Genomic DNA, 24,822 nt, shown 5'->3' on the forward strand with positions numbered 1-24,822 from the left:
CTTCCCAGTGGATCACCGTCATGCTCCCATGTTTTGACTGGGGGAAGCCCCTCTGGGGTAGCGTGAGTAGGTGTGTGTGGAGGGCAGTCCCAAAGGGACCTGAGGCTTCCCCACTGCTGGATCTCATCCCCTCCCACCAGCAACCAGGAACAGGAGGAGTCTGTCCTTCACTGGCTCTCTGGGAGGATGGGGGCATTGATCCTCAAGGCCAGATTCTCAAGTAGGTGCCAGTGGAGCAGACAGAGAAAAGGGGAAACACACGCTCGTGGAAGTTGACTCGGAAGGTGTAGAGGTGTCGCATGTCCTCTGCAGCATAAAAGGATACGGCCCCCACCTCCAAGTCCAGGGCCACACGCACTCGGGACAGATGCCCACAGTTGAGTGGCGTCCGCTCAGGACTGGTCACCGCCCAGTACTGCCCATTGTTGAGTTGCAGCGCCCAGACACCCTCCTCAGGTGTGAAGGGCGTGAGGCCCTTGCGGCGCACACTCTCCCGGGCCACTCCAAAGGCCCAGCCATCCTTGGAGCCTACTTCCACCTCCCAGTGGTGCCGCCCGGAGGAGAAGCCACAGGACGCCAGGACTCGAGTGTTGGTGTCAAAGCGGCGCGGGTGGATGGGCAGGTCCTGGGCCCGCTGGCCAAGGCGCACACTCTTAAGATCCAGAGAGAGGATGAGGCGGGGGTTAGCGGTGTCTGGGTCCAAGGTGAGCTCCACTGCAGGACAGAGACAGGAAGGGACGTCACTATGCAGGCCCCTTACACAGCTCCCGCCCTTTTTTTTTTTTTTTTTTTGGCTCAATAACTATTTGTTGAAATCTAACAAATGCAATGCACAGATCTGTTTTGGATTCCAATTTAAAAGACAACCCAGGGATTCAAGGACTAGATATTGGAAAGAATTATTGATTTTTGTAGTTGAGATAATGATTTTGTGGTTAGATTTTTTTTTAAGTCTGTTTAGAGATAACAAATATTGAGATGCTTATGAAAATGGTACGTCTTCTTTGCTTTGTCTCAAAATAATTCAGTAGATAGGGGTGTTTATGAAAAATATTAGCCACAGATCATACTGTTGAAGTTACACTCTGCAGAACATTCACTATGCTCTTTTCTCTACCTGTATATGTTTGAAACTTTCCACAATAAAACATTAAAATATGCACACTTGTAAGTACTATTATGTTCCAGGCCTGTCATAGGTCCTAGGAACCCCATAGTCAAGTTTCTCTGACCACCTGTAGATTCTGAGGTAAGGAGGAGGAAAACAGTAAATGACAAATGTAGAGGATAAGAGGATCCAGAGAAAAGCTATAATTTCAACTACAGGAGTAGGAAGGGCCTCACTGCAAGGGCACACTTGAGGAAAGCCATAAAGGAAGAGAGGAAGCCAGATATGAAGCTGTCTGAGGGAAGGATATCCTAGGCCAAGGAACAGGCAATGCAGTGCAAAGGCCCTGAGGTAGGTGTGCGCTTGATGTATTCCAGGAGCAGCAAGAAGGGTGTATGGCTGCACAGCATGAAACAGAAGAACAGAGGCCACATCCCATATGACTTTGAAGACCAAAGTCTTGAGTGACAGGCACCAATGAAGGGTTCTGAGCAGAGCAAGGACATCCTTCCCAGATAAATTCTGACTTAGCTCTGTTTTCATCATGAGGAGTATGTGCATCCACTCTCCGCCCCTGTTCTCCCTGTAGAGCTGGTCCCACTCACCTCAGAGCTCTGCAGGAGTAAGAATCACCTCTGTCTTCAGTCTCTTGCTTCCCCTGGTCCCTCTATACCTCCCCCTACCTCCAGAAGAGGCCTTTGTCTATTAGTGGGGACAGGAGAGAAAGGCTCATCCAGGTAACTGATAAGCCCTCCCCAATCTAAGTATCCCAGGGCATGCCTACTCCCAGATCAACCCACAGCTTACAGGTTGACTGGAACTTCAGATGAGGGGGTAAAGAACAGCAGAGGCAGAGTTGCAGAGGAAGGTGGGCAGAAGGAATCCCTGTGGGCAAAGATTCTCTACGTGATCAAATAACAACTACTCACTGTCAAAACCACCATCATACCTTTCTCTTCTTTCTCCAGCTCTCCCCGAAGATCCTCTGAGGAGGAAGACAAAGCAGGGTGTACATGAGAGACAAAGACGCTATCTGTCCAGCAATGACAGAGACATCAAGACATCACCTCCTCTGACATTTATAGTCCCACTGGCTCTCTCACTCTCCAGATACCCCAGAAGCCAAGAGTCAAAGTGCAGATGCTGGGCCAAGCTGGAGTAGGTAAGGGGCAGTATCCTAACTCTGTCTCTTCCTACTTCCTCCTCCTTTTCCTGGAGCTGAGCTAAGCTGAGCTCTCCCTCCTCACTTCCTCTTTCTGCTCACAATACTTTACCCTATCCATCCATCCATCTTCAGGGTAACTTCATGCCCTTGGTGGGGGTGTGCGGGCCTGGATATATTTGCCACTACAGCCTCCTCACATTAATCTGGTCTAGACACACCCCAGCTCCTGTTTTCTCACACAACTTCTGGAAAGGCACATCCTCAGGACCCCAAACTACCAGAAATATACCACCACCCACGCTGTATGGCCCAGTGCTCCCCCACGCTCCCACAGGCCCTTACCTTTGAATTTCTTGAGCAGCCCCTTTAAGACAAAGGTCTTGAGGGAAACATTCCAGACTTTATTCTTCATCTCGGAAGAGACTGTGGTTGGCTTGGGGCTTGGCACATTGCTGCACCTATAGGATGAGACCCAGAAGGAGCCCATAAACACTGCACTTCCACCAGGCTGTGACAATTAGGATGGCAAGGTCTTCTTGGTGAGGAAAGTCAGAAAAAGGAGAGCCTGATTTCAAGTCAGAATGAACACCCATGGCCCAGAAGGTACGTAAAGCAGTGTATGAGGGCTGGAGGGGGTGTTAGGTGAGCAACTGTTGGAGGCATGGCAGTGAAAGACAACTCAATGGAAAAGGAGAAAAGGCAGCTTGGAGAGGCCCAAGGAATTCTTAGGTCCACTCACCTGTTCAGTGTGTTTTTGAATTCCTGGAGAGAAAAATGAAAGAAAACCGTATTAACATCAGGTAAACTATATTCACCTTTGAAACTAGTTCCTTGTCCTGTTTCCAGGGCTATCAGCAAGAAACACTTGTACTAACCATCCCCCACCAGCCTTGGCCTAAGAGGCACTGGCTTCCCACTATGGCTGGTCACTGGGTCTCTCATCAACATGGTGACCCTGCTGCAGCTCTACAAATGCTCCCTTCATTACAGAATCATTCCTGAGCCAGGTGCTGGAGCCCTCTGTACTTGACTCCAACCAAAACAAGTCACAATCCTTATGCAATGACTGGTCACTCTGGCTAGCACCTAATGATTGTTCTTGACCCATTTGTGATTGTGATGTGTGAAGTTTAGTAGATTGTGACTATGTTTAAATGAAATAGAAAACATCAAAGTTCATAACATGTAGTAGAGGTACAGAGAAGTTTCTGAGACTTTTGTCTCAAGTGTGTATACACTGGAGAATGATGTAAAATATATTATGGTTCATGGTCAAGAAAGTTTTACCACATTCCTTTAGAGATCTAACCCAGGAAATCCAGGGCACTTTGCTCGAGTCCTTTTTGGTTTTTGATTATGTGATTCTATTAAACTCACAGGATCTCATTCTGTTAGGCTGCTGTTTGCAAAGACTCAGGTCAAGGTAGACTCACCTGAAGGCAGTCAAGGTCAGGCTTTCGCGTTGTCTCCTGGATCTGGCTACTCAGCTTGGAGAGCTGGGCAATCTCACTCCCCAGCTGGGCCAGGTTCTCATTCTGCTTCTGTGTCACCTCCCGTGATACCTCCTCCAGGCGGCCCAGGAGCCTACCCTCCTGCTCCACCAGGAAGGCCCTCAGGGCCTGGAACTCTGCCCCTACCTTCTCTCGCTCTGCAGCCATCTGCTTCTGTCCCGAGTAAGAAAATGGAGAGGCAAGGGCACATAAGCATGGAGCAGTGGTGTTTGGGCAGGAGATTCTGAGTTGTCCCATGGGGCAGGGTTCCACCCCCCCCCTCTGCTAAGGGGTCAGAGATTCACCCACATAAGCCTGTCCACAGCAAATGCTTTCATTTAAATCCCCCAAATCTGAGTATGCAGCAGCTTCAACACATGCTCTGGCCTCTCCTGTCACACTTGTCCCTGTCCTTGGGTGTCGGCTCTCCCACCAATCTAGGGCCACTTCAAACTTGCCCCAGACCTACTTAGGCTGCTGTTTTCTCATTTGAAAAGGGGAAAGATTAATCAATGCCTCTAGGGGTGCCACTCCACTGATTTAACTGAGGTCACTCTTACTTCCTCAAACACACTTTGTGCCCAAAATGGAGTTACGTACGTTAAGCCCCACATCACCAAACCTAGACTTAGATGCAGTTTCAGCTCTCCCAGAGATAGACTCTTAAACCAGTCAATCAGGAATCAGCTTATCAGCACTGGTTAGTTAGGTCAATTGCCTGATAAGCCCTTGCTATATCCTATAGGGAAAGTAACCTTGCAATAATCAACCTGCCTTTTTGACTGGTGCAACTTCCTTGTTTCTGCCCCCTTCTGTCTATAAAATCTCTTGCCCTGTAAAACCCTTTGGAGCCCCTTCCTATCTGTTAGATAGGATACTACCTGGTTCATGAGTGGCTGGATGAAGCTAATAAATCTCTAAATTTTACTCAATTTAATTCATTCTTTAACATTCACCAACCCTATTTTCACTTTCTTAAAAAAAAAAACAACTATTCTAAATAGACCCTTATTGACCAGGTGTGTTTTAGGATTTAAAGGCTGAATGGTCCAGGTCACAGGGACATAAGTGAAGTCATCGGTAGGCTGCCTGACTACTGCTGGCAGCAGCCATCAAGGAACATGTAGTCTTTGCTTTTGTGGCAGTCATCCTCTGGTCTCAGCCACCGTAGGAACCTGCTGGTGGTCAGACACCCACTTATTCTCCACCAAGATGCCCAATCAGTTGCAGAGCCAGGTTCTATGGGGCAGTGAGCTCCGTGTGGGGCATCACCACTCTGTCCAGCAAGGCCATCATCTCTTCATTAATGATTATCATGCTGATGATGGAGTGTCTGGCAGGAAGATCCAGCTCAGACAGGGTTTCGGCAGAGCCTCCAAGTTGACAGTCAAGATGCTGCTGAAGGTGAAGAGGCAGATCTGCCAGTGACTCCTCCTGGATCTTCCTAAACATCATGGTTTGAACTTCGCAAAGATCCCACACTTTGCTATTCATCTTCTTGTTGATAACAAAATGGTGTTAGGTCTCCAGTCATCGATTTTCATGGCCTTGGAAGCAGTGACTATGTAGACAGATCCCCTCCATTTTGCAACAACAACAAAAAACCTCCACTTGACTAAAAATTAGTAATAAATGGAATTAAAGATTATTATTCCTGTATTCTTTCTTCCCTACGCCCCCTCCTCATGAGTAACCATTAACTGTCTCCACCTACATTCCTAGGAACTTACAAAATTGCTTTTGTTATTACATCGCTAATAAAATTCTGTGTGTCACTGGGGTTGATAGTGGCATCAGAAACTAACATGCTGATTGCTGAGAATACATCCTGCTGGGAAAGTTGAACACCTGGTCTCAGGTAGCTTAGACTGCCCAGCCCCTCCTGAGACCTGGAAATGTGAAGCTCTGTACATCCCTCCTCCAATTCCTCCCTTATATAACCATCAGCTCTTCATTAATGATTATCTTGCTGATGATGGAGTGCCTGGCAGTTGGTGATAGAACTGTTTGCTGGTCACACATTGGTAGGCATCACTCTCATGGGCTGCCACGTAAGGGACCACTGGGGGGCACAGCAAACACCAGATAAACACTCCAGCAGCTGCAGGTTGATGTGCCGATACAAGAGCACCTGCCACACTGCTCCATCTTCTCCTGATCCTGGTTGCACTCCTGGCAAGCTGTGCAGCAGCAGACCCTGGCACAGAAGCTCCTTGACCCGCAGCTTGACGTGTGTTCCTGGTCAGGCTTTGGTGGAAGGCACAGATGCCTGCAGCAGCATGGTGTGGTTGTACAGGATCTGTACTGGCGGGTTCACCAAATGTTGTCTTGTAGGTGGCTCAAGGCATGAGGTTATGGGCCTGATACCAGCGGGAATGCAGTGCACATAAAAAACACCTTTTCTATTGAGCAATTATAAAGGTAACACACACTCATAACACAAAATCTGGGAGATGTATAAGGTTATAAAGAAGAAAGGAATAGTAATGCCAGTGACCACAGATTACAGCCCACCCACAGCAATCCAAGTGGAATATGCTGTATGCAGGCTTCATACTCTATTCTTCCCATTAGTATGATCCTCAGGAGTTTTCAATCCTGTGTTTTCTGATGCAGACCTGTACTCCTGATCCTCTTGAATCTTTATGTGAATGCGCAGGAATGACCCCACACGATAGAACAAGCAAGTCTTCTCACGGCCAGTGACAAGAGAGAAATGACTCTGCCCTTTCAGGACAAGCTTGACTTTCAAAGTTCTTCTTCCCTAAAAATACTAGGGGAGGCTCCCCAGGACCTGCATCATCAGAATGTTAGGCAAGGAGGCTGATGCTGCCTTACAGGTGTTAACTCATTCATCACGGACAACAACCCTATGGCAAAGGTGCACTCTCACCCTATTTTACAAATAAGGAGACAGAGACAGAAGGGCACATGATCAGTAAGTGGGGAGTCAGGAGTCTAATCCAGGGAGTCTAAACTTCTTGCAACTATGTCATATGGCCTCCAAGGAGATAACACAAGTGAAATATTATTTGCCAAAATACTCCAAATAAGGGTTTCACAACCTCAGCACTACTGACATTTGGGGTCAGATCATTCTTTATTTGGAGGGCTGTCCTGTGCATTGTAGGAGGTTTAAACAGTGCCAGTAGCACCCCTGCACCTCTGTTGGCAACCAAAAATATCTCCAGATATATTTGGACATTGCCAAATGTGCCCTGGGGGCCAAAATTACCTCCAGTTGAGACCCCTTCGTGGTAACAGCATTTTCAAGCAAAGGTATTCATTCTCCTTATCAGGCAGCAAAGGTTATCCTCTACTTCTATTGTTTAATTTAGTAGGTACTTTATAAAGGATGTGTGGACCAAAAGTGGGGGTAAGTGGGTGGGTGTTGGCAGAGGACAGAATGGAAGGTTCCAAGCAGTGTCAAGGGTTGCTGAGTGGAATTAGAGACAGTGAAGCTGGTCAGGGTGTGGAAGATGCTCTAAGTCATGGATATACCACAGTGGCTAAGGACTCAGGTGCCTACTCGGTTCTCCAGCAGAAGAAGATGGAGCTCTGGAGGAAGGAAAGGGCACTCTTCCTTATGAAGGGAAATGAATGATCAGATGGGAAGACTAGGATGTGCAGCACCACATGCATGTGTACCAGATGCAGTTGAGGGTCAGGAAAGGACCCTGGGGAATCTGAATTTAGGTTCCTCCCCTCCTTCCCACCCATCCCTACTTCCATAAGGGGGCCATACTCAAGTTCCTCTTCCTCCCTTGCTATCTCCAGAATCCAATGACTCTACACTAATAGGCCCCAGTAGATCCTTTTGTTCTCTTAATATCTATTTGTTGACTTAAGAATTTGCAAGTGGCAAATGTGAGTCAGTAGCCCACATTTGCCTACCTTAACCAAAATGAGCCCCATTTCACTTTTCTGTTCCATTGCAAGGAAGACAGAATAAAATCCCAACCCACCAAGGAGTGCTGGGCACATTTGGTTGCGCAGCAGCTGCAGTTGGAAATCAAGTCCCCAAACCTGCAGTCTTCTGCTGGGTTGGAAGCAGCTCAGGCAGATTCTGTGTCCCTTCCTCCTTAGCCTCACTTTCAAAGTTTAAACAGCTCTAAAAATGAAAAAAAAAGTTTTTTCGGAACTCTTCTGGTGGGGAAAACATGCCCTGGACTGACGCCAGATTATTTATTTTTTTTAAAGATTTATTTATTTATTTATTTATTATTTATTTATACCAGCACTGGGTATAGTCAGAAGCGTGGGCGAGTGAGAGAATTCACCAGAGCCAGAGCGGGGAAGAGAACAGGCAGACTGACTGAAATACACTGCTGAGGGGAGCAGCGGGCTCAGCAGCAGAGGTCTGTTGCACCAAGTGGGCCCCTCGCCGGTGGCCGGGGATCGAACCAGCGCTGCAGAGGCTGCGGGCAGCTTCGCAGCCCAGGGCTCAATAGCTGCGCAGCCACCAGGGGAGGCCCGATGCCAGGTTATTTTCTGTATTTTTGTTCCCCACTAATTTAAATATTCTCGTGTTTCTTTGTGGAAACATTAGTGTGTTGGGGCCTCCCTGGTAGCGCAAGGGGTTAAGTCTCAGGACTATGAAGCTATCCGCAGCCACTGCAACAGGAGGCCAGAGAGCTAACCCACATGGCCCAGCAGACCTCTCCTGCCTATCTCACTGCTTCCTTCAGCAGTGGATTTCAGTAGATCTGCCTGTTCTGCTCCCCACTCTGTCTTTGGTGAATCCTCTCACCCATGGCATCTCTGGCCTGTTCCTCCGCTCTTGAATGCATAAATAAATCAATCCTTAAAAAAAGGAAAAAGAAACATTAGTGTGTTCACTTGCAAATAAGCTGTATAGGCTTTACTTGAGCTGTTATGTAATACTAGGGTGACTATACCTTGATTCACTGTTCCAGTTTAAGCCCCCTGTTCTAGAATAACTCAACACTCCCTTTCACTCTTAAAAGTTCTGATTGTATATTAATTATATGATCACCTTATATATCCTATTAGCTTCCTAAAATTAACCTTGCTGCTTGTTCCACATGCACACACCCCAACACCACACACAGAGCCAGAGCAGTGGGTAGCTCTCTGCTGTTGCACTGGGGAGGCAAGGCTCACCAGGAGCTCCTTGCTCTCCTTCTCTTCAGTGGAACGAAACATCTCATAGTCCTCCAGATCCTTCTTCAAAACCCTCAGTTTGGCCTCCAGGAGCTCCTGTAGGAGGGGAGAAGGGAGACACTGTGGGCAGAGGATTCTGGAACCCCCACATGTGCCTTCCTGGAGTCATCAGGAGAAAGAGAAGGTGCTCCTCATCGAGGAGGAAGAGGCCAGGCTGAAGTTATCTGTGATTGGATAGATACAGCTTTCCTAGAGGACAGGGATATTGCAGGGTGAGTCTAAAAACCCAAGGTGCCACTTCCCCAATGTTGGGCACTACCTGTACCCAGGTCAAACTGAAACGCAAGCGCCCCCCCCACCCCCTCCTCCCCTCCCCCAGATGAAGCCGCCTAGTCCTTTCTTCTTCTCCCTCGCGCCGGAAAGCTCTGGGTGGGAGGGATGGAGTAGGGAAAGGCGCAGAGACTGGGAACTGTGTGCCCAAGACCTCCACGCACACCGCAGCGGAGACCCCAACCAGGAGGCTGGAAAGGGAGGCTCCCAGAATCAGCAACTTTCGTATTACCCCACCGGCTATCGGCACTGTCCGCGCGCTACGCAGCCCGGGTGCCACCACCCTCTGACCCTCACTTCCCGGGAAGGTGGTCCTGCACTCGGTCCGGGAGGTGAGGACGCCGAGCAGAGCCACGCCCAGAGGCAGGGCTCAGTATAGGGGTAGCAGAATGTGGGTGTGATGAAGACGCCGAAATAAAGAGTATCGCCAGAAGGAGACGCCCTGGGTGGGTGGAGGGCGGCATTCGGCTGCGGGGGTGACAGAACGAGAACCGCCCGGGCCTGGGAGCCAGGGTGTGCAGCCCGGGAGGAGAGGAAAGCGCCCTGCCCGGCGTCGGCTCCGCGGGCGCGGGACGGCGGGCGCGGGACAGGGGCTGCCCAGGGCCCACTCCGGTGGGGCCGGGTCTCACCTTGGCTTCCTGCACCGCCTCGTCCAGCGGCAGCACGGCGTGCGCTCGGTGCTCGCGGGCGCGGTCGCACACCACACAAATGGGGCGCCCGTCGTCCTGGCAGTAGAGCTTGAGTGGCTCGCCGTGCAGCGCACAGCCGACCCCCGCGCCGTCGGAGGGCTCGCGACCCCCCGGCGCGGCCGCCGGGAAGCTGAAGCGCCGCAGCAGCGCCGCCACCGAGGCGAGCTGGCGGTTCGGCCGCAGCTGGCTGGGGCGCGCGGGCTCGCGGCACTGAGGGCAGGGCAGCGGGGCCGACGAGGTGCGGGGCGCAGCCGGGACGGCGGCCCCCGCGCACGGACGCTCCCAGCAGCGCGCGATGCAGGCGCGGCAGAAGCTGTGGCCGCACTCGACCGACACCGGCTCGCGGAAGAGCTCCAGGCAGATGGAGCAGGTCGCCTCGCCCTGCAACTCCGCCGCTAGGGCCAGCGCCTCGGCCCCGACGCCCGGGCCGCTGCGCGGCCCCACCGTCGCCATGCACGGCCTCTGCGCTCCCGGGTCGGGTCGCGGCGGGATCGCACGGCCCCCGGCTCCGATCGCCCAAGAGAGCGGAAGGGCGGGGCTGACGCCCGCGGACTGTGGCTGGAGCCGAGGGCTCGCCGGGCAGGGAGACCCGAGGGTGCGCGTCCGCGGCCAAAACTCCCGGTACCCGGCGGCGCCCAGCGCCTCGGCTCCGCTCCGTAGCCCTCAGTGCCCAGGCTTTCACGTGGCCTTCCTGGTCCCGCGGCGCCCTGTCTGCGTGGCCCTAGAAGCTCTCAGCCCCGCCACGGGTCTTCCATGGTTGCCCCAGCTTGACCCAGTCAGCAGTGGGAAACAGGCCGGGACAGGTGGGCCCGAACCACACAGCTGGGAGCCCCTCCAGGTCGCCAGCCGGGGCAAGGACCTGGCACTCGCGTCAGGGTGTCAGGTTCCCGGAGTGCAGGTTTCTCCCAGCGCTGTGCTGGGCTAAATTTAGGGTCTGGAACCTGGCCTTTGCCACCCAGCGCCAAGCCTGGCCTTGTATCCACTTCTGTAGTTATCTTTCCAGAGATTGCCCTACCTCACCCCCCGTTTAATCTTTAATTTTTTTTTGAACAAATAATAAATTGAAATCGATTTTCCTACTTGGTGTTAACCCTCCCCTCAAATCCTAGCCCTTTCTTGTCCTCGCACCTCCTACCCTCAGGTGGGAGGATTCCCCATATGAGGAGGGTATCCCCCTGAAGAGCCAGTAATGTTTATTACTGCCCTTCTCTCCTCATTCCTTCTGGAGGTCACTCGGATCAGGCTTCTGCACCCACATTCCTCAGAAAGCAGGCTTTTTTGTTTGTTTGTTTTTTTGTCAAGGTAACCGGTGATCTCAGTGATTCCAACCCAAAGGATTCTTCTCAGCTCTCACCTCACCTCCCCTCTCTGATTTTTCCTACACCCGTTCTCAGGGTGCTGGCAGGGTCAGCTCACACCTCTCTAATTTGTTGTGGTTTCCTAATAGAGCTCTTTTGTGGTTTCCTCATCTCCCGCCTTTGTTCTGTCCTTGAACCTCTCTGTTGCTGCTCTTCCACTTTCTTGGCTTGAAAAGACCCTATCCCTGCTGACTCCACAGTACATGTCTTCAATCCAGGATGCCTGGCCCCACATGCAACTCCCACACATCTCCACTTGTGTGTTGCTTTTTTATTTTTCTAGGGTAACTCTACAAAATCCTGTTTGTCGGTGGACACGTTCACACATAAACCAAACAGGCGGAAATAAACAAATACACAGCAACTTCATTGAGGGAAAAAAAAAAGAAAATTTTTATCTTTAGTCTTTTTAACCATCTCATTAAAACCAACTACTATATAGTACAACCACATACATACACAAAAAAAGTTACTGGGAGGCTTGGAATAAGATTTTTTGTTGTCGTTTTTGCTTTAGTTTTTACAAGTTTTTTCCTCCCTTGAGATTATTATGAACATGGTCACACCACAAGCAAAGTCAGGAGTGGACAGAATCCTCCAAAAGTTGGTCACTGAGATCATTAAAAATAGCTGACCAGGGCCTCCCCTGGTGGTGCAGGCGGTTCCATCCCGGAGGGTCCCACGTGGCAGGGCAGACCTCTCCTTTCATGCCTGCTGCTCCCCTCAGCAGCATGTTTGTTCTGTTCCCCGCTCTGTCTCTGGTGAATCCTCTCACCCTCCCGCACATCTGACCTGTACCATGGTTCTTGTGTAAATGAATAAATAAATCTGTAAAAAAAAAAAAATAGCTGACCATACCAATATACACAAAAAAATGTAGATAGAAAGTACAAATGTTACAAGGCAGGGAGAGGGGCACCCCAGACACCACAAACCTGCCTGCTCTAAATAGGTTCTGCCATCCGCCACATCAACACAAAAACATATGAGACTTTAATGGGAAGGAACTTTAATACAATTAGGAAACAATACAGGAAAGACAAAGAATCTAGTTTCTAAATCAAGCACCCAAAGTTACCCGTCCCCCCCCCTCCCCTCGTGGGTAAAAGTCCACCCAAGCAGGATTGGCCCAGAGCAAGGCCCCAAAGCCTGTTACAAGTCTAAAGCATCCTCCAGTGGGGACCCACAGAAAAGGATCAGAAACAACCAGACAAGTCTGGGAGGAAAAGATCAAAATCAAGACAAAAACCGCCATTGTTGTCCTCCCCACGAGTCTCACCCACATCTGTGTCAACCAGTCCAGGACCAAAAGGCAAGTGCAGTTTCTTCACGTGTCTCTCAGGTCCATTTGCCTCCTCCAGGTCTCCCTCTGGTTCCATCCTGCTTCCTTCCTTCCTCAGTCTCTTCTGCTGCTTTTCTTCCCTGCTCAGTTTCACCATCCCTGGGGTTGGGCAGAAAACCTGGAACCACCAGGAACCTCCAGGGCTCCTTCTGGCTCTCCATCCTGCTACCTTCCTTCCTCAGTCTCCTCTGCAGCTTCTTCTCTCTCCCGTCAGCTAGGTACGGGAGGAAACCTGGAATCTCCCCCTTTCCTGGGGACCACCCTGTTACTGCTCCCCTGGGGGTCCAGCCCTTGGCTGCACACAGCTCCCTACACTGTGCTGCTGGGCAGGCGCAGACACTGCCAGAGTCTACTCTTCGTTCTAAGAGCAAAACAACACAACAAATCTGGTTGTTTCTGAGCCTTTTCTGTGGGTCCCCACTGGAAGATGCTTTAGACTTGGGGCAGGCTTTGGGGCCTTGTTCTGGGCCAATCCTGCTTGGGTGGACTTTTACCCACAAGAGGACGGGTAACTTCGGGTGTTTGAGTTAGAAACTAGATTCTTTGCCTTTCCTGTATTGTTTCCTAATTGTAATAAAGTTCCTTCCCATTAAAGTCTCATGTTTTTGTGTTGCCGCGGATGGCAGAACCTATTTACAGCAGGCAGGTTTGCGGGGTCTGAGGTGCCCCTCTCCCTGCCCTGTAGCAGATTCACTGCGGCCCTTCCCAGAAACGGCCTCCCCTCAGCGTCCTACGGGGAGTCAGGCCTTCATGGCGTCTGCAGGGGCACTTCTGGCCCGCAGCCCCTTGGGAGGCGCCCCCCCACCCCCGCCCCTCGGGAGGCCCCGCCTCGGACCCCGCCCCTCGGGAGACCCCCCCCCCACACCCCGCCCCTCGGGAGACCCCCCCTCGGACCCCCGCGCCTCGGGAGACCCCCCCCACCCCGCCCCTCGGGAGACCCCCCCTCGGACCCCCGCGCCTCGGGCCTGCTTAAAACCGCGCGCCCGCGCGCCCTCCCGGAGCTGACTCCTTCGGCGCACGCGAGCTGGGGCTCTGCTCAAGCCCGGAATCCCGGTTTTCTAGAACAGCTCTTGGCACAGAGTGTGCTGCTGGTGAACTCGTCTTGAATTAAATAAATTCAAACGTGGTTCGAAATTCAGACCGTACAGCGCGGCTCACAGTGACGGGGCCCATCGGCTTCGCCTCAGTCACCGTCCGCCCCGGCATCAACTTTGAGGCTCTGAATTTTAGGCAAAGATTATATAATTTACCACACTCCCCCCCTTTTTTTTATTTAACAAAAAGTAGCATCCTATATACTGTCTTCCTTACTGTACTTTTTCGGATCACTTTTATTCTGGGCATCGTGCACGGTGGTTTCCGTTTCTGTGCCCACCACCGATCTGAGGTGTTTCTCGGGCTCTGCCCGACACCCGCGCCCTCTCCCCCGCCCCGCGCGGCGGCCAGCGGCGGGCGGCTCGGGGCCCCCGCGCGGGGACCCTGGAACAACCCGCCGCGCGGGCGCGAGGTTTTGCCTCTTTAGAGGACCCCTGCGGCGGCAGCCACTGCAACGCCCTCCGCGGTGAAATGACTAAGAGAGCAGAGAGAAGACGCTTCCGCCGAGGGGGGATGTAGCTCAGTGGTAGAGCGCATGCTTTGCATGTATGAGGCCCCGGGTTCGATCCCCGGCATCTCCAGGCGAGTTCCCTTTTTCAACCTGTTTTCGTTCTTTCTAAGCTTTGTATTTTGAGAAGTCGGGCGGAAAACCCAACATTGTGAAGTTTGCACTTGTCAGAAAGGCGCTGGGGCGGCTTCCAATCCATTCCGAGTCTGTGGCACTACCTTTAAGGATTTATTTTACTTATGCATATAAGTGCTGGGGAGGAGGCCAGAGGGGTTTGGAGGGTGAGAGGATTCACCAGACAGGGTGGGGAGCAGAACAGGCAGATCTACTGGAATACACTGCTGAGGACAGCGGCGGGAGGTCCGCTGCTATGGCGCTACCTTTAAATACCGGCTTAAGAAATCACAGGGTGCGCCAGAGGCGTCTAGATGGGTGTTTTCTCTCTGCGTCGTGTGCTTCGAAGTATAGAAAAGGACTAGATTGCTGATAGAGTGACTAGAAAAGAGAAGGAGGTGAGAGGGACGGTCAGGCGCTGACAACAGAGTTTGAATCTCCCGGGCTATAAAGAACCCTTTAATAGCCGGTTTATATTTCAACTATTCAATTAATTCAACTTCCACTGTACATTTGGGAGAAGCCCTATTGCTCCCTGTAGTAAGATCTGTCAGGGAGGTTGCGAGGGCGCCCGGCTAGCTCAGTCGGTAGAGCATGAGACTCTTAATCTCAGGGTCGTGGGTTCGAGCCCCACGTTGGGCGCAAGCTCTATTTTATTCTAAAATTTCTAAATTGCCCTAAAGAAATAGTTTGTGGATATTAATGGAAATGACTCACAAGAAACAATTGCTTGTATAGTTGGTGTGAGGAAAGGAAAACCAGTTTCAGAAAAGTTCTTATTCAGAATAAGCTTCTTATCTGCTAACAAAATGCTTTTCAAACTTTATTTTAAATACCATTTTTAAGTGTACAGTTCTATGGCTTTAAACACATTTACATTGTTGTGCATCCATCATCATTCGTCTCCAAAACTTTTCCTTCTGCCCCAACTGGTCCATGATATTAATATTCCATTCTCACCCCCATCCCCATCCTGGACAACCTCCTTTCTTCTTCCTGTTTCTAGGTACCTTATATAAAATGAATCATACAATATTTGTCCTTTTGTGATTCACATCACTTAATGTAATGTCTTCAAATTTCATCCATGTTATGGCATGTGTCAAAATTTCCTTTTCAGACTAGTTACGTTAGATGTATATCTAACAAACAAAAGGTATAATGTATATCTAATAAACAAAAGGTTTTGTTCATTCATCTGTCCATAGAATCTTGAGTTCTTTCCATTTCTTTTGCTATTTATTGAAATGAATGCTGTTATGAACAAAGATGTATAATACCTGTTTGAGTTCCTGTTTTATTTCTGGAGGTAGATAGTCAGGAATGGAATTGGTGATCACATGGTATTTATTTATTTTATTTTTTAGAAATCTCCCTACCCTGTTGCACAAAAATTAGTTTTAAAACATCTTTTGATTAGGTAATACACTATACTAATAAAAAATTTAACCATATTCAGTGAAAAATGTCTAAATTCCATCTTCCCTCCTTAGGTGACAACATTTATGTCTGCATACATATTATTTCAGATTTTTTTTGCGGCAAATGTGTTTTTATTTCCTTCTTTTTTACACAATACTTACAAGTCTATATGTTTAAGATACTTCAATCTCAAATCACAGAAAATATCCTTTTTTCAGTTGCATAAAATTCTGTGGATAAATCAATTTATTTAACACATGACCTACTGATGGATATTTGCATTATTTCCAACCTCTTGTTATTACAATCAATTCTGCAGTTAATAACTCTGTTTTACACTTTACAGCACTGTCATTTTTGCATTTACATCTGCAGGACAAATTTCCACAAGTGAGATTGCAGGGTCAAGGTTTATATGCTATTATAATTCTGGAAAAGTAGATCTAGGATTGGGGCTTCCCTGGTGGTGAAGGGGTTAAGTCTCAGCTCTGCCAAGCTATTGCCAGCCCCACACCTCAAGAGTTTTATCCTCCCCACAGCCCAGCTAACCCATCATGCTCAGCAAACAACTCCAGTCTCCCTCTGCCTTGCACCCTTCAGTTGCACCCTTCAATAGTGTATTTCAGTAGATGTGCCTGTTTTGTTCCCCACTCTGTCTCTGGTGAAGCCTCTCACCCCACCCCCACCGCCCTACCCCCACACCTGGCCTACACCCCAGTTCTTGTATAGATAAATACATAAAAATAAAGCTAAAAAAAAAAAAAAAAGAAGTAGTAGATCTAGGATATATTATGCTCCTAAGGGTTGATATTTCCTCCCACTAGCTGTACAGCCCTTTGCTCTACTGCATTGTGGGTAATGGGCTGTTTTAACTAATGGCTTGTTATTCCACTGCCTTAAACTGCCAGGTTCACTCACTGCCTGTCCTAGGAGATAATACATATTGCACTGCCAACAGGGCACAAACTGGCAGAGAGAGGTGAGGGAGGGGAGGGGAGGGAGGGCAGGAGGGTGGGGAAGAGAAGGGAAGGAAGGGAGAAGCTTTCCTTTTGCCCCTCACAGGAGTGTACTCATTCAAAATAGTCTGATGATCACAGTGACCGTCACATTTATCATTCTAATCCAATTCTGTAGAATAATGTCTTTTCTCTTTTCAGGGCTGTTATTCATTTGCAAAGCACAATATCATTAGAAAGATCTACTCAGTTATTTCTTCTTTTTTTTTTCTTTTGTGCATGAGCTGAGGACACAGGAAAAGATGATAAAAAGAGTTTGCTTTACGGTCATGATAATGTTGGGCTTTATGTTTTGGGGAATAATCAGGTTGTAGGCCAGAGAAGCAGGGGTAAAAGATTCACCAGAGGCAGACTGGAAACCAGACAAGGCGATTTATTGAAATACACTGCTAAAGAAGCAGCAGGCAAGACAGGAAAGATTTGCCAGTTTTCTTTTTTTTTTTTCTTTTTTTAAAGATTTATTTATTTATACAAGAACTGGGGTACAGTCAGAGGTGCAGGAGGGTGAGAGAGTTCACCAGAGACAGAGCGGAGAGCAGAGCAGAGCAGACAGACAGACTGAAGACACCGCTGAGGGGAGCAGCAGGAGAGGTAGGAGAGGTCTGCTGCGCCTTGTACGTTTCTCCCTCGAGGGCCAGGAATTGAACCCCCACTGCAGAGGCTGCAGACAGCTTCACAGTGCAGCACTCAACCCACTGCGCCACTGGGGAGGCCCCAGATTTGCAAGTTTTCAAGAAAAAAAAAAGATTTGCAAGTTTTCTCCCTTGGACAAGAATATTCCAAGCAGATAAAATAAATTTGTATGTGATTTCTATGTGGTCTTGCTGCCATAGAGGCATAATAATTTGTTAGATCGTGTGTAGTTTGTGACGTGGTCTACAAAAATGATTAAATATAATTAAAAAATAAATCATCTATCAACTGTCCACTTGATTATTTTCATTTAAAAAACTCACTTGCGGGCCTCCCTGCTGATGCAGGTGTTAAAGACAGCGCTATCAAGCTATCACCAACCACTGGAGCACGAGTTGGATCCCTGGCAGGCCATGGAGCTACCACATATTGTGTCAGCAGACCAGCAGACCACTCTGTCCCACCTGTTGCTCCCCTCAGCAGTGCATTTCAGTAGATTTGCCTGTTCTGTTCCCCGCTATCTCTGGTGAATCCTCTCGCTCTATCTCTCTGTCTTTCTGTCTCTCTGTCTCTCTGTCTCTCTCTCTCTCTCTCACACACACACACCCCCCACCCCCACACCTCTGGCTTATACCCCAGTTCTTGTATGCATAAATAAATAAATCTTTAAAAATAGAATAAAATAAGAATCTCACTTGCAAGAGAAAGTGATATCCGGGTTTAATATTTTTATGGCTATTTTCTAACTAGCCTAAAAATATATTCCAGGATCATCTCTTTCTGAAATAGTTGCTAGTTTCCTTTATTGGACTTAAAGAAAATTCTCCCAGGTCTGTGTAGCATTAGAAGAAATGGCTCAACTGTCATCAAATCCTCACCCTGTTAATTTTATTGCTGTTTCTAACATGTCACATCAATTTGAGGGTTCAAGTCACCCAAATAAAAGACAGATCTCAGTCATATCCTGGTGTTCAGAAGAATGTGAACTTTGGGCTAAGGAGGAAGACAAAATGTCAACCAGAGCGATCTAATTCTGGAGGACTGCCTGCAAAGGAGGATCAGCCAAAAAGATGACCCAGAATGACTTGCTCCTCCATTCTGTATCAGGACCAACTGGACTAAAATCACTGGATATTTTGGGAAACCCTCTCTGCTGTCACTTGAGATGTTTGGTGCCTAAGGCCCTTGAGGGGAAAACTTTTGAATGTGGAAAAAAATACATGCCTGTTTTGTGATTACTGTTCAATTTATTGAAATTGTAAATGTTAAAGTTTTAAATTCAACTTACAAATTACTAATATTAATATTGCTATTTTTCTGATAAAGTCGGCAATTTTTTTAAGCAGCAGGAAAAATCCCTTTCACTGGTTCCTTCATTAAGGTTATTAAATGCCATTATCCTGAACATTTAAGCCGTTGGTGATGTGGTTATTAGACATTTCAGTCAAAAAGATGACCCACAATGACTTGCTCCTCCATTCTGTATCAGGACCAACTGTATTAAAATCATTGGATATTTTGGGAAACCCTCTCTGCTGTCATTTGAGATTTTGGTGCCTAAGGCCCTTGAGGGGAAAATTTTGATCTAATGGTTATCGGACATTTCAAATAACAATTATAGATTTTTCCACCTGAACTCTCAGAGGCAAAGAGAGGGAGCCATTGATTAGGTGATACAGCTGGAAAACAGAACTCCTTTCGGTACCTCCATTGCTGCAGCTGACTCCTCTTTTAAACAGCAATGCATAGCATTGTTCATTTGCAATACTCCCAAGGAATCTGATGCAGTGAAACAGGACAGGTGTCTCTTTCTGCCCCCTCAGATAAGCATTCCTACCTGCTGCATTTAACAAATTTGTCTTCTTGCAGTTTAAGGAAAAGGAAGGATATCCCTAAGAGGAAAATAAGGAAGTTAAACATCAGGTGTTAGCAAAGCAAGCTGGCGCCAACCCAGAATCTCCATATACCTGCATCAAAAGGACATGCTGACCCTTGCCCACTTCCCTTTTGTTTGAGTCCTTTGTATAAATACCCCTGCCCTCTGCCAAAGAGCAGGACAGTGGTCTTTTAGGCAATCTGCTGCCCTCCTCAGTTTGTTGACAAATTAAACTACTTTCCTTCTCTTCAAACTCTGTTTCCTTTTATTAACTGAGGGAAACTGAGTCTGGCGTTCCATGTGAAACTTATGTGCTCATTTATCTGTCCTTAAAAAGTTTGCAGTGAGATCCTACTGTAACTGGAAGACTGGAGTCTGGGCATTCAACACTGAATGCCAATAAAGTAGAGGCGGGAATTGAATCTTTAAGGTGTGCTTTAATCAGACATCTGGCAATCTGGAAGACAGGGGGTTAACACCTTAAAGAAACTGCCTTAACATTTCATTTCCAGCTGCCTTTTTATAGTGAATTGAATAAAGACAGTTCAGCAGTAAGCAGGTCTTCATTGCTGCCAGGAGGTTGTGATGTCCAGCCCTTGAGCTCCTTATTGCTCTCCTGGATGCCTGGTCTCAGGTTTGTCCCACTGTTCTGAGTCTAGTCTTCAGAGAGCAGTGGCTCCCCGGCAATCCTCCAGATGTGTCCTTGGGCTGGACAATGAACTCAGGGCAGACAGGCCATAGATAGTATGTGTGTGCAGATTTCCTATGCCAGCTTAGTGTCTCACCGTATCTTCTCCCCCTCCCTAGCCCCTATCTTTACAGTGTCACTCACTAGAATGGGAGTCCTCTAAGATTGCAGACTCCACATCCTCCACACATTTTTCTACATACTTGCAAACAAAACAGCAAATGGTGTGGGTAGAACCATCAGAATGCAAAGCCAAAAAGGTATATTATGGTTCCTTACTTTTCCAGCCCATGGTCTTACCTCTATCCTTGATCCCACTAACTATGCTCCTACTTCAGAGACTTGGAAGTATCTGCTCCATCTCCCAAAGTTCTCTTTAACAAGATCTTCCAAAGGCTGACTCTTTCCTATCTTACCGACTGACTCAGCTCATCTGACAAACCCCTTCTGACAAATCTTTCCTGGCTCTTCTGTTCAATACTGCCTGCCCCCATACCCGATCACCCTCAATTTTCTTGAAGTTCTTATCATCTCTGACATTAGTTCTCTGTTTACTTGTTTGTTATTTTAATTGCCCATCAGCAGAGGGGAAGGCCCTTGGCCCACCTTTTTCACTACAATGTAAATGAAAGAATAAATGAAGTTTTCTTTCAATAATGGCACATCATTTGTTTGTTGCAAGGATGCAATGAGCTGATAGGTGTTCACTAACACAATGCCTGGTGGATAGTAAGGGCACAATTTATGGCATTTGTATCTATTAATATTATTTTCTGCAGAGCAACCAAAGAGGAAATGATCAACAGAGTGACTATAGAAGGATAGTCCATGAGAGCTATGATTATAAAGAAAACTGACAGTGGCATGGGAAGTGATGGAGGTAAAGATAAAACAGGAATAGTGAAAGGACTGGCGCGGTAAAGAGGAGAGCCAGGCCAAGTTTCTGACAGGCAGGAACTTTATTGCACAACCAGGGCGAGGTTCGCAGACCCCCACTGGGTTTCAGAGAAGTGTGCCCCTTGTTGGGGAGAGGTGTCCTTTTACAGGGTGAGGAAAGATTAGGTGGGAAACTGGGTATGCGGAACCGAAGTTGTTTATTTGTTGGGAACCGAAGTTGTTTTTTATTTGTTGGTGGCATTTGGTTGATCGCTATCAGGTCCTGTTTGTGTGGGGTGGAGGCAGCTGAGGCACTGGTGGAATTCCCTCTGCAGTTTTAAGGCCCCTCCTTGTGCCTGCAACCTGGGGCCCTCACCAGGCCCCCTGCACCGACCTAATAGTGGAAGAGAAAAAATTGTTGACGTTGACTGATGATTACTTGGGATTTCATACCATTATCATAATACATAATACGTTTTAATGTCCCACTACATTATTCTAATCCTAATAATGGGCTAATACACTTTTATATAAGAAAGCAAATGGAATACAATAACTTTTTAACTGAGAAATTCAATTTTAGGTGCATAATTTTGTACAGTAATGATGCTGCAGTTTATTTGAAGAAAAAAGTAAAGAACTGACAGGGGCTAGGGAGGCAGAGAAGATAGGGTGAGACACCTAGCTGGTGTAGTAGGAAATCTGCACTCACATATTGTCTATGGCCTGTCTGCTGTGAGAAAATTTTCAGCCCAAGGACACATCTGGAGGAGTGCAGGGAGCCAGTGCTATCTGAAGACCAGACTCAGCACAGTGGGACTAGCAAGAGGCCAGGCATCCAGGAGGGCCTTAAGGAGCTCCCAGGGGCTGGACGTCACAAGCTCCTGGCAGCAGCGAAGGCCCACTTACTGCTGAACCATCATTGTTCAACTCATTACAAAAAGTCAGCTGGAAATGAAATGTTAAGCTGATTTCCTTAGGGTGTAAAACCCTCCCATTAAAGCACACCTTAAAGATTCAATTCCTGTCTCCACTTTATTGGCATTTGGTGGTGACAGGCAGCCCAAACTCCTGTCTTCTAGCAAATCTACAATTAAATAGAACCCTCTGTGTGAACTCAATTCTTTCTTTCTTTCTTTCTTTCTTTCTTTCTTTCTTTCTTTCTTTCTTTCTTTCTTTCTTTCTTTCTTTCTTTCTTTCTTTCTTTCTTTCTCTCTCTCTCTCTCTCTCTCTCTCTCTCTCTCTCTCTCTCTCTCTCTTTCTTTCTTTCTTTCTTTCTTTCTTTCTTTCTCTCTCTCTTTCTCCCTCCCTCCCTCCCTCCCTCCCTCCCTCCCTCCCTCCCTCCTTTCCTTCCTTCCTTCCTTCCTTCCTTCCTTCCTTCCTTCCTTCCTTCCTTCCTTCCTTCCTTCCTTCCTTCCTTCCTTCCTTCCTTCCTTCCTAAGATTGATTTATTTATGTATACAAAAACTGGGAGAAGTCTCCATGGCCAGGGATTGAACTCATGCTATGGTGGCTGTGGACAGCTTCATAGGTTGCATCAAAACCACTCGGGGCCACCAGGGAGGCCCTGAACTCAATACTTCTTTTTTTTAAAAAAGAGATTTATTTATACAAGAACTGGGGTACAGGCCAGAAGCACCGGAGGATGAGAGAATTCACCAGAGACAGAGTGGGGAGCAGAACAGGCAGACGGATGGAAGACACTGTTGAGTGGAATAGTGGGCAAGGCAGGAGAGGTCTGTCGTGCCACATGGGTATCTACCTGGCTGGCTGAGTATCGAACCCACACTGCAAAGGCTGCAGACAGCTTCACAGTGCAGCATTCAGCCCACTGCTGAGCCACCGGGTAGGCCCTGAACTTAATACTTTAAACTATTTACCTAGAGCAATCAGAAATGGGGGAGTCAGGGACTTTGGCACTGCAGTGGAATTCAGATTTTGCTCCTTTCATTTTCTCTTCACTGAAAAAATTGCAAGCTTCCTGAACATTCCCCTGCATCCTAATGAAGTTGTTTTGGAGAGGTGATGGGTTCAGAGAGCCAGGTCCTTGGGTTACCTCTGGGGAAAGTTTCACAAGAGCTCCTCTTTCAGAGGCATGTGGCAAATTTCTCCACACAACAGAGGCATTAGTTATATTCAAAAGGGCAGGCTTATTATAAAAGGGAGAGAAGGGTGAAGAATGCTTGCATAGACACAAGCAGACAGAGAGAGCTGCCCCAAAAGGGACAGGTTTGCTAAAAGAGAGGCCTGCATAGGCACAGGCAGGCAAAGGGAGAAGGTCAAGAAGTGAAGCATCTGCAGAGTCACAGGTGGGCAGAAGGGCTGTTGCCCCTCGCCAGGGCAGAAATTGCACTGATAGAGTCTTCCCTTTGGGAGGGGCTCACTCCTTTGTGGAGTTGTTAACTTTTGTTAACCTAAATATATCTAGGGTATGACTAGTTTGGTTTTTAAGGACCAGTGATTGTCTACAGTGGCCTCCGTCTCCATATCCCCATCTCTAGTCTAGGCCTGGTGATAATCTCATAGCCTCTGATACTTGCTATAGAAGTTGGCCTAAGGATCTCTCATTTCTGTAGCTGTTTTAACAACTATGTTAATCACTTCTACTCCCTCCTCCAGCTTTGGCCTGGCATGAGCCAGGTTTCTGGTCTTATAGTGCCTTCTTTCCAAATTTTCTACTTTTAACCTCCATCATTAGGACAGGAAAGATTACAAATGGGCTTGAACCATGAGTAGCTGCTGAGTAATAAGAGTGTTTTTAAATTGTCAGGCATTGCTTAAAGGACAAAAGTTCTCCTTCTGACAAGCAGCTACAGTTTCAACTTCCAAAAGAGATTAATAGTGTTTATGGAAACAAAATGAATCTGTAGCTGTCTAGCCACACTGATAATTTAGCATTAAATGTAACTCCAAAGAAACAGGACTCTCAGCAGACACCAGTGGAGCTTGCTGCCCAGCCCAACTCATTCTTTGGTGTTGCTTTGGCTTTGTTTACTCTCCCCACAAGAAGACATGAGAAGTTTCATGTTAACTGAGGTCCACAAGAAAATGGGCCTCAGAGTAACAAGACTAGTGAAGGCCCTGACCCTGCCGTTCCAGAGTTCTGGGGGCAAAGAGGGTCAGCTGGGAGGACTGCAGGAGATACTCTGAAAGTTCAGGGCCTGGGGTGGAGCCTGGGTATGTAGTTACTGGGTTAAGTCATCTCAAGTCAGTCAGCAAAGCAGAGGAAAAAAAAAAAAAAAAAAGAGGAGAAGGGGAGAGAGATTGGGGATTGGGTGGGTAGGAGAACTCTGGGAGAAATCCCTCAAGTGGTAGAGTTCAGAATCTTCACTCTGTGTTCTTCTGGGTCTCCAAGTTTCATGGCTGGACCCTGACCTTGTTTGATGCAGTGACAAATTTCTTTTCCTGTCCCACTAGATAAGCATCCCTAACAAGTTTGTCTTCTTGCATTCTAAGGAAAAGGAAGGCTATCCCTAAGAAGACAATAAGGAAGTGAAACAGCAGGGGTTAACAAAGCCAGTTGGCACCCAGCCGAAATCTCCATATGCCTACATCAAAAGGACATGCCAGACCCTTCCTAGCTCCCCTTTGCAGACCCTTGCCCATCTCCCTCTTTTGTTAAACTCCTTTGTATAAATACCCCTGCCCTCTGCCAAAGATCAGGACCATGGTCTTTCAGACACAGTCTGCTGCCCTCCTCAGTGTGTCCACAGATTAAACTGCTTTCTTTCTCTTCAAACTCTGTTTCCCTTTATTGGCTGAGGGAAACTGAGGTGGTGTTTGGTATCAGTTGGGTGAGTATATCTATAAATTCTGGGAAGGTATACAAATAAGTATGAAATAGAAATGACTTAAAAGTAGGCAGGATGCTGATAATTTTTGTGTAAGTTGTGTGAATACAGGTGGCCTAACAAATTTGCATCAAAAGGCTATATTGGGTTATGTTCCATCTGCATTTAAAATGCACAAAGCTTTGAAGATAATTTGA

General features: G+C 47.7%; 1 protein-coding gene across 2 annotated transcripts; it reads right to left on the minus strand.

The window, feature by feature from the left end:
• Positions 1 to 202: 202 nt before the first annotated feature.
• Positions 203 to 10,480, minus strand: TRIM7 (tripartite motif containing 7; the record flags this gene model as incomplete). 2 transcript variants are annotated; one of them, XM_084243333.1, is made up of 8 exons in its annotated part: positions 9,847 to 10,480; positions 8,888 to 8,983; positions 3,707 to 3,937; positions 3,013 to 3,035; positions 2,616 to 2,731; positions 2,050 to 2,093; positions 1,714 to 1,775; positions 203 to 743 (listed from the first exon to the last, which is right to left on the minus strand). In XM_084243333.1, the coding sequence occupies exons 1-8, from the start codon at positions 10,357 to 10,359 to the stop codon at positions 203 to 205; spliced, it is 1,626 nt and encodes a 541-aa protein (XP_084099459.1). In that variant the 5' UTR covers positions 10,360 to 10,480. The 2 variants fall into 2 exon arrangements, with proteins under 2 accessions (XP_084099459.1, XP_084099460.1); XM_084243334.1 differs by lacking the exon at positions 1,714 to 1,775 and having other exon boundaries at positions 203 to 714; positions 2,058 to 2,093.
• Between the last annotated feature and the right edge of the window lie 14,342 nt (positions 10,481 to 24,822).

The sequence above is a fragment of the Talpa europaea genome (assembly GCF_964194135.1).
Source record: "Talpa europaea genome assembly, chromosome: 9".
Lineage (NCBI taxonomy): Eukaryota > Metazoa > Chordata > Mammalia > Eulipotyphla > Talpidae > Talpa > Talpa europaea.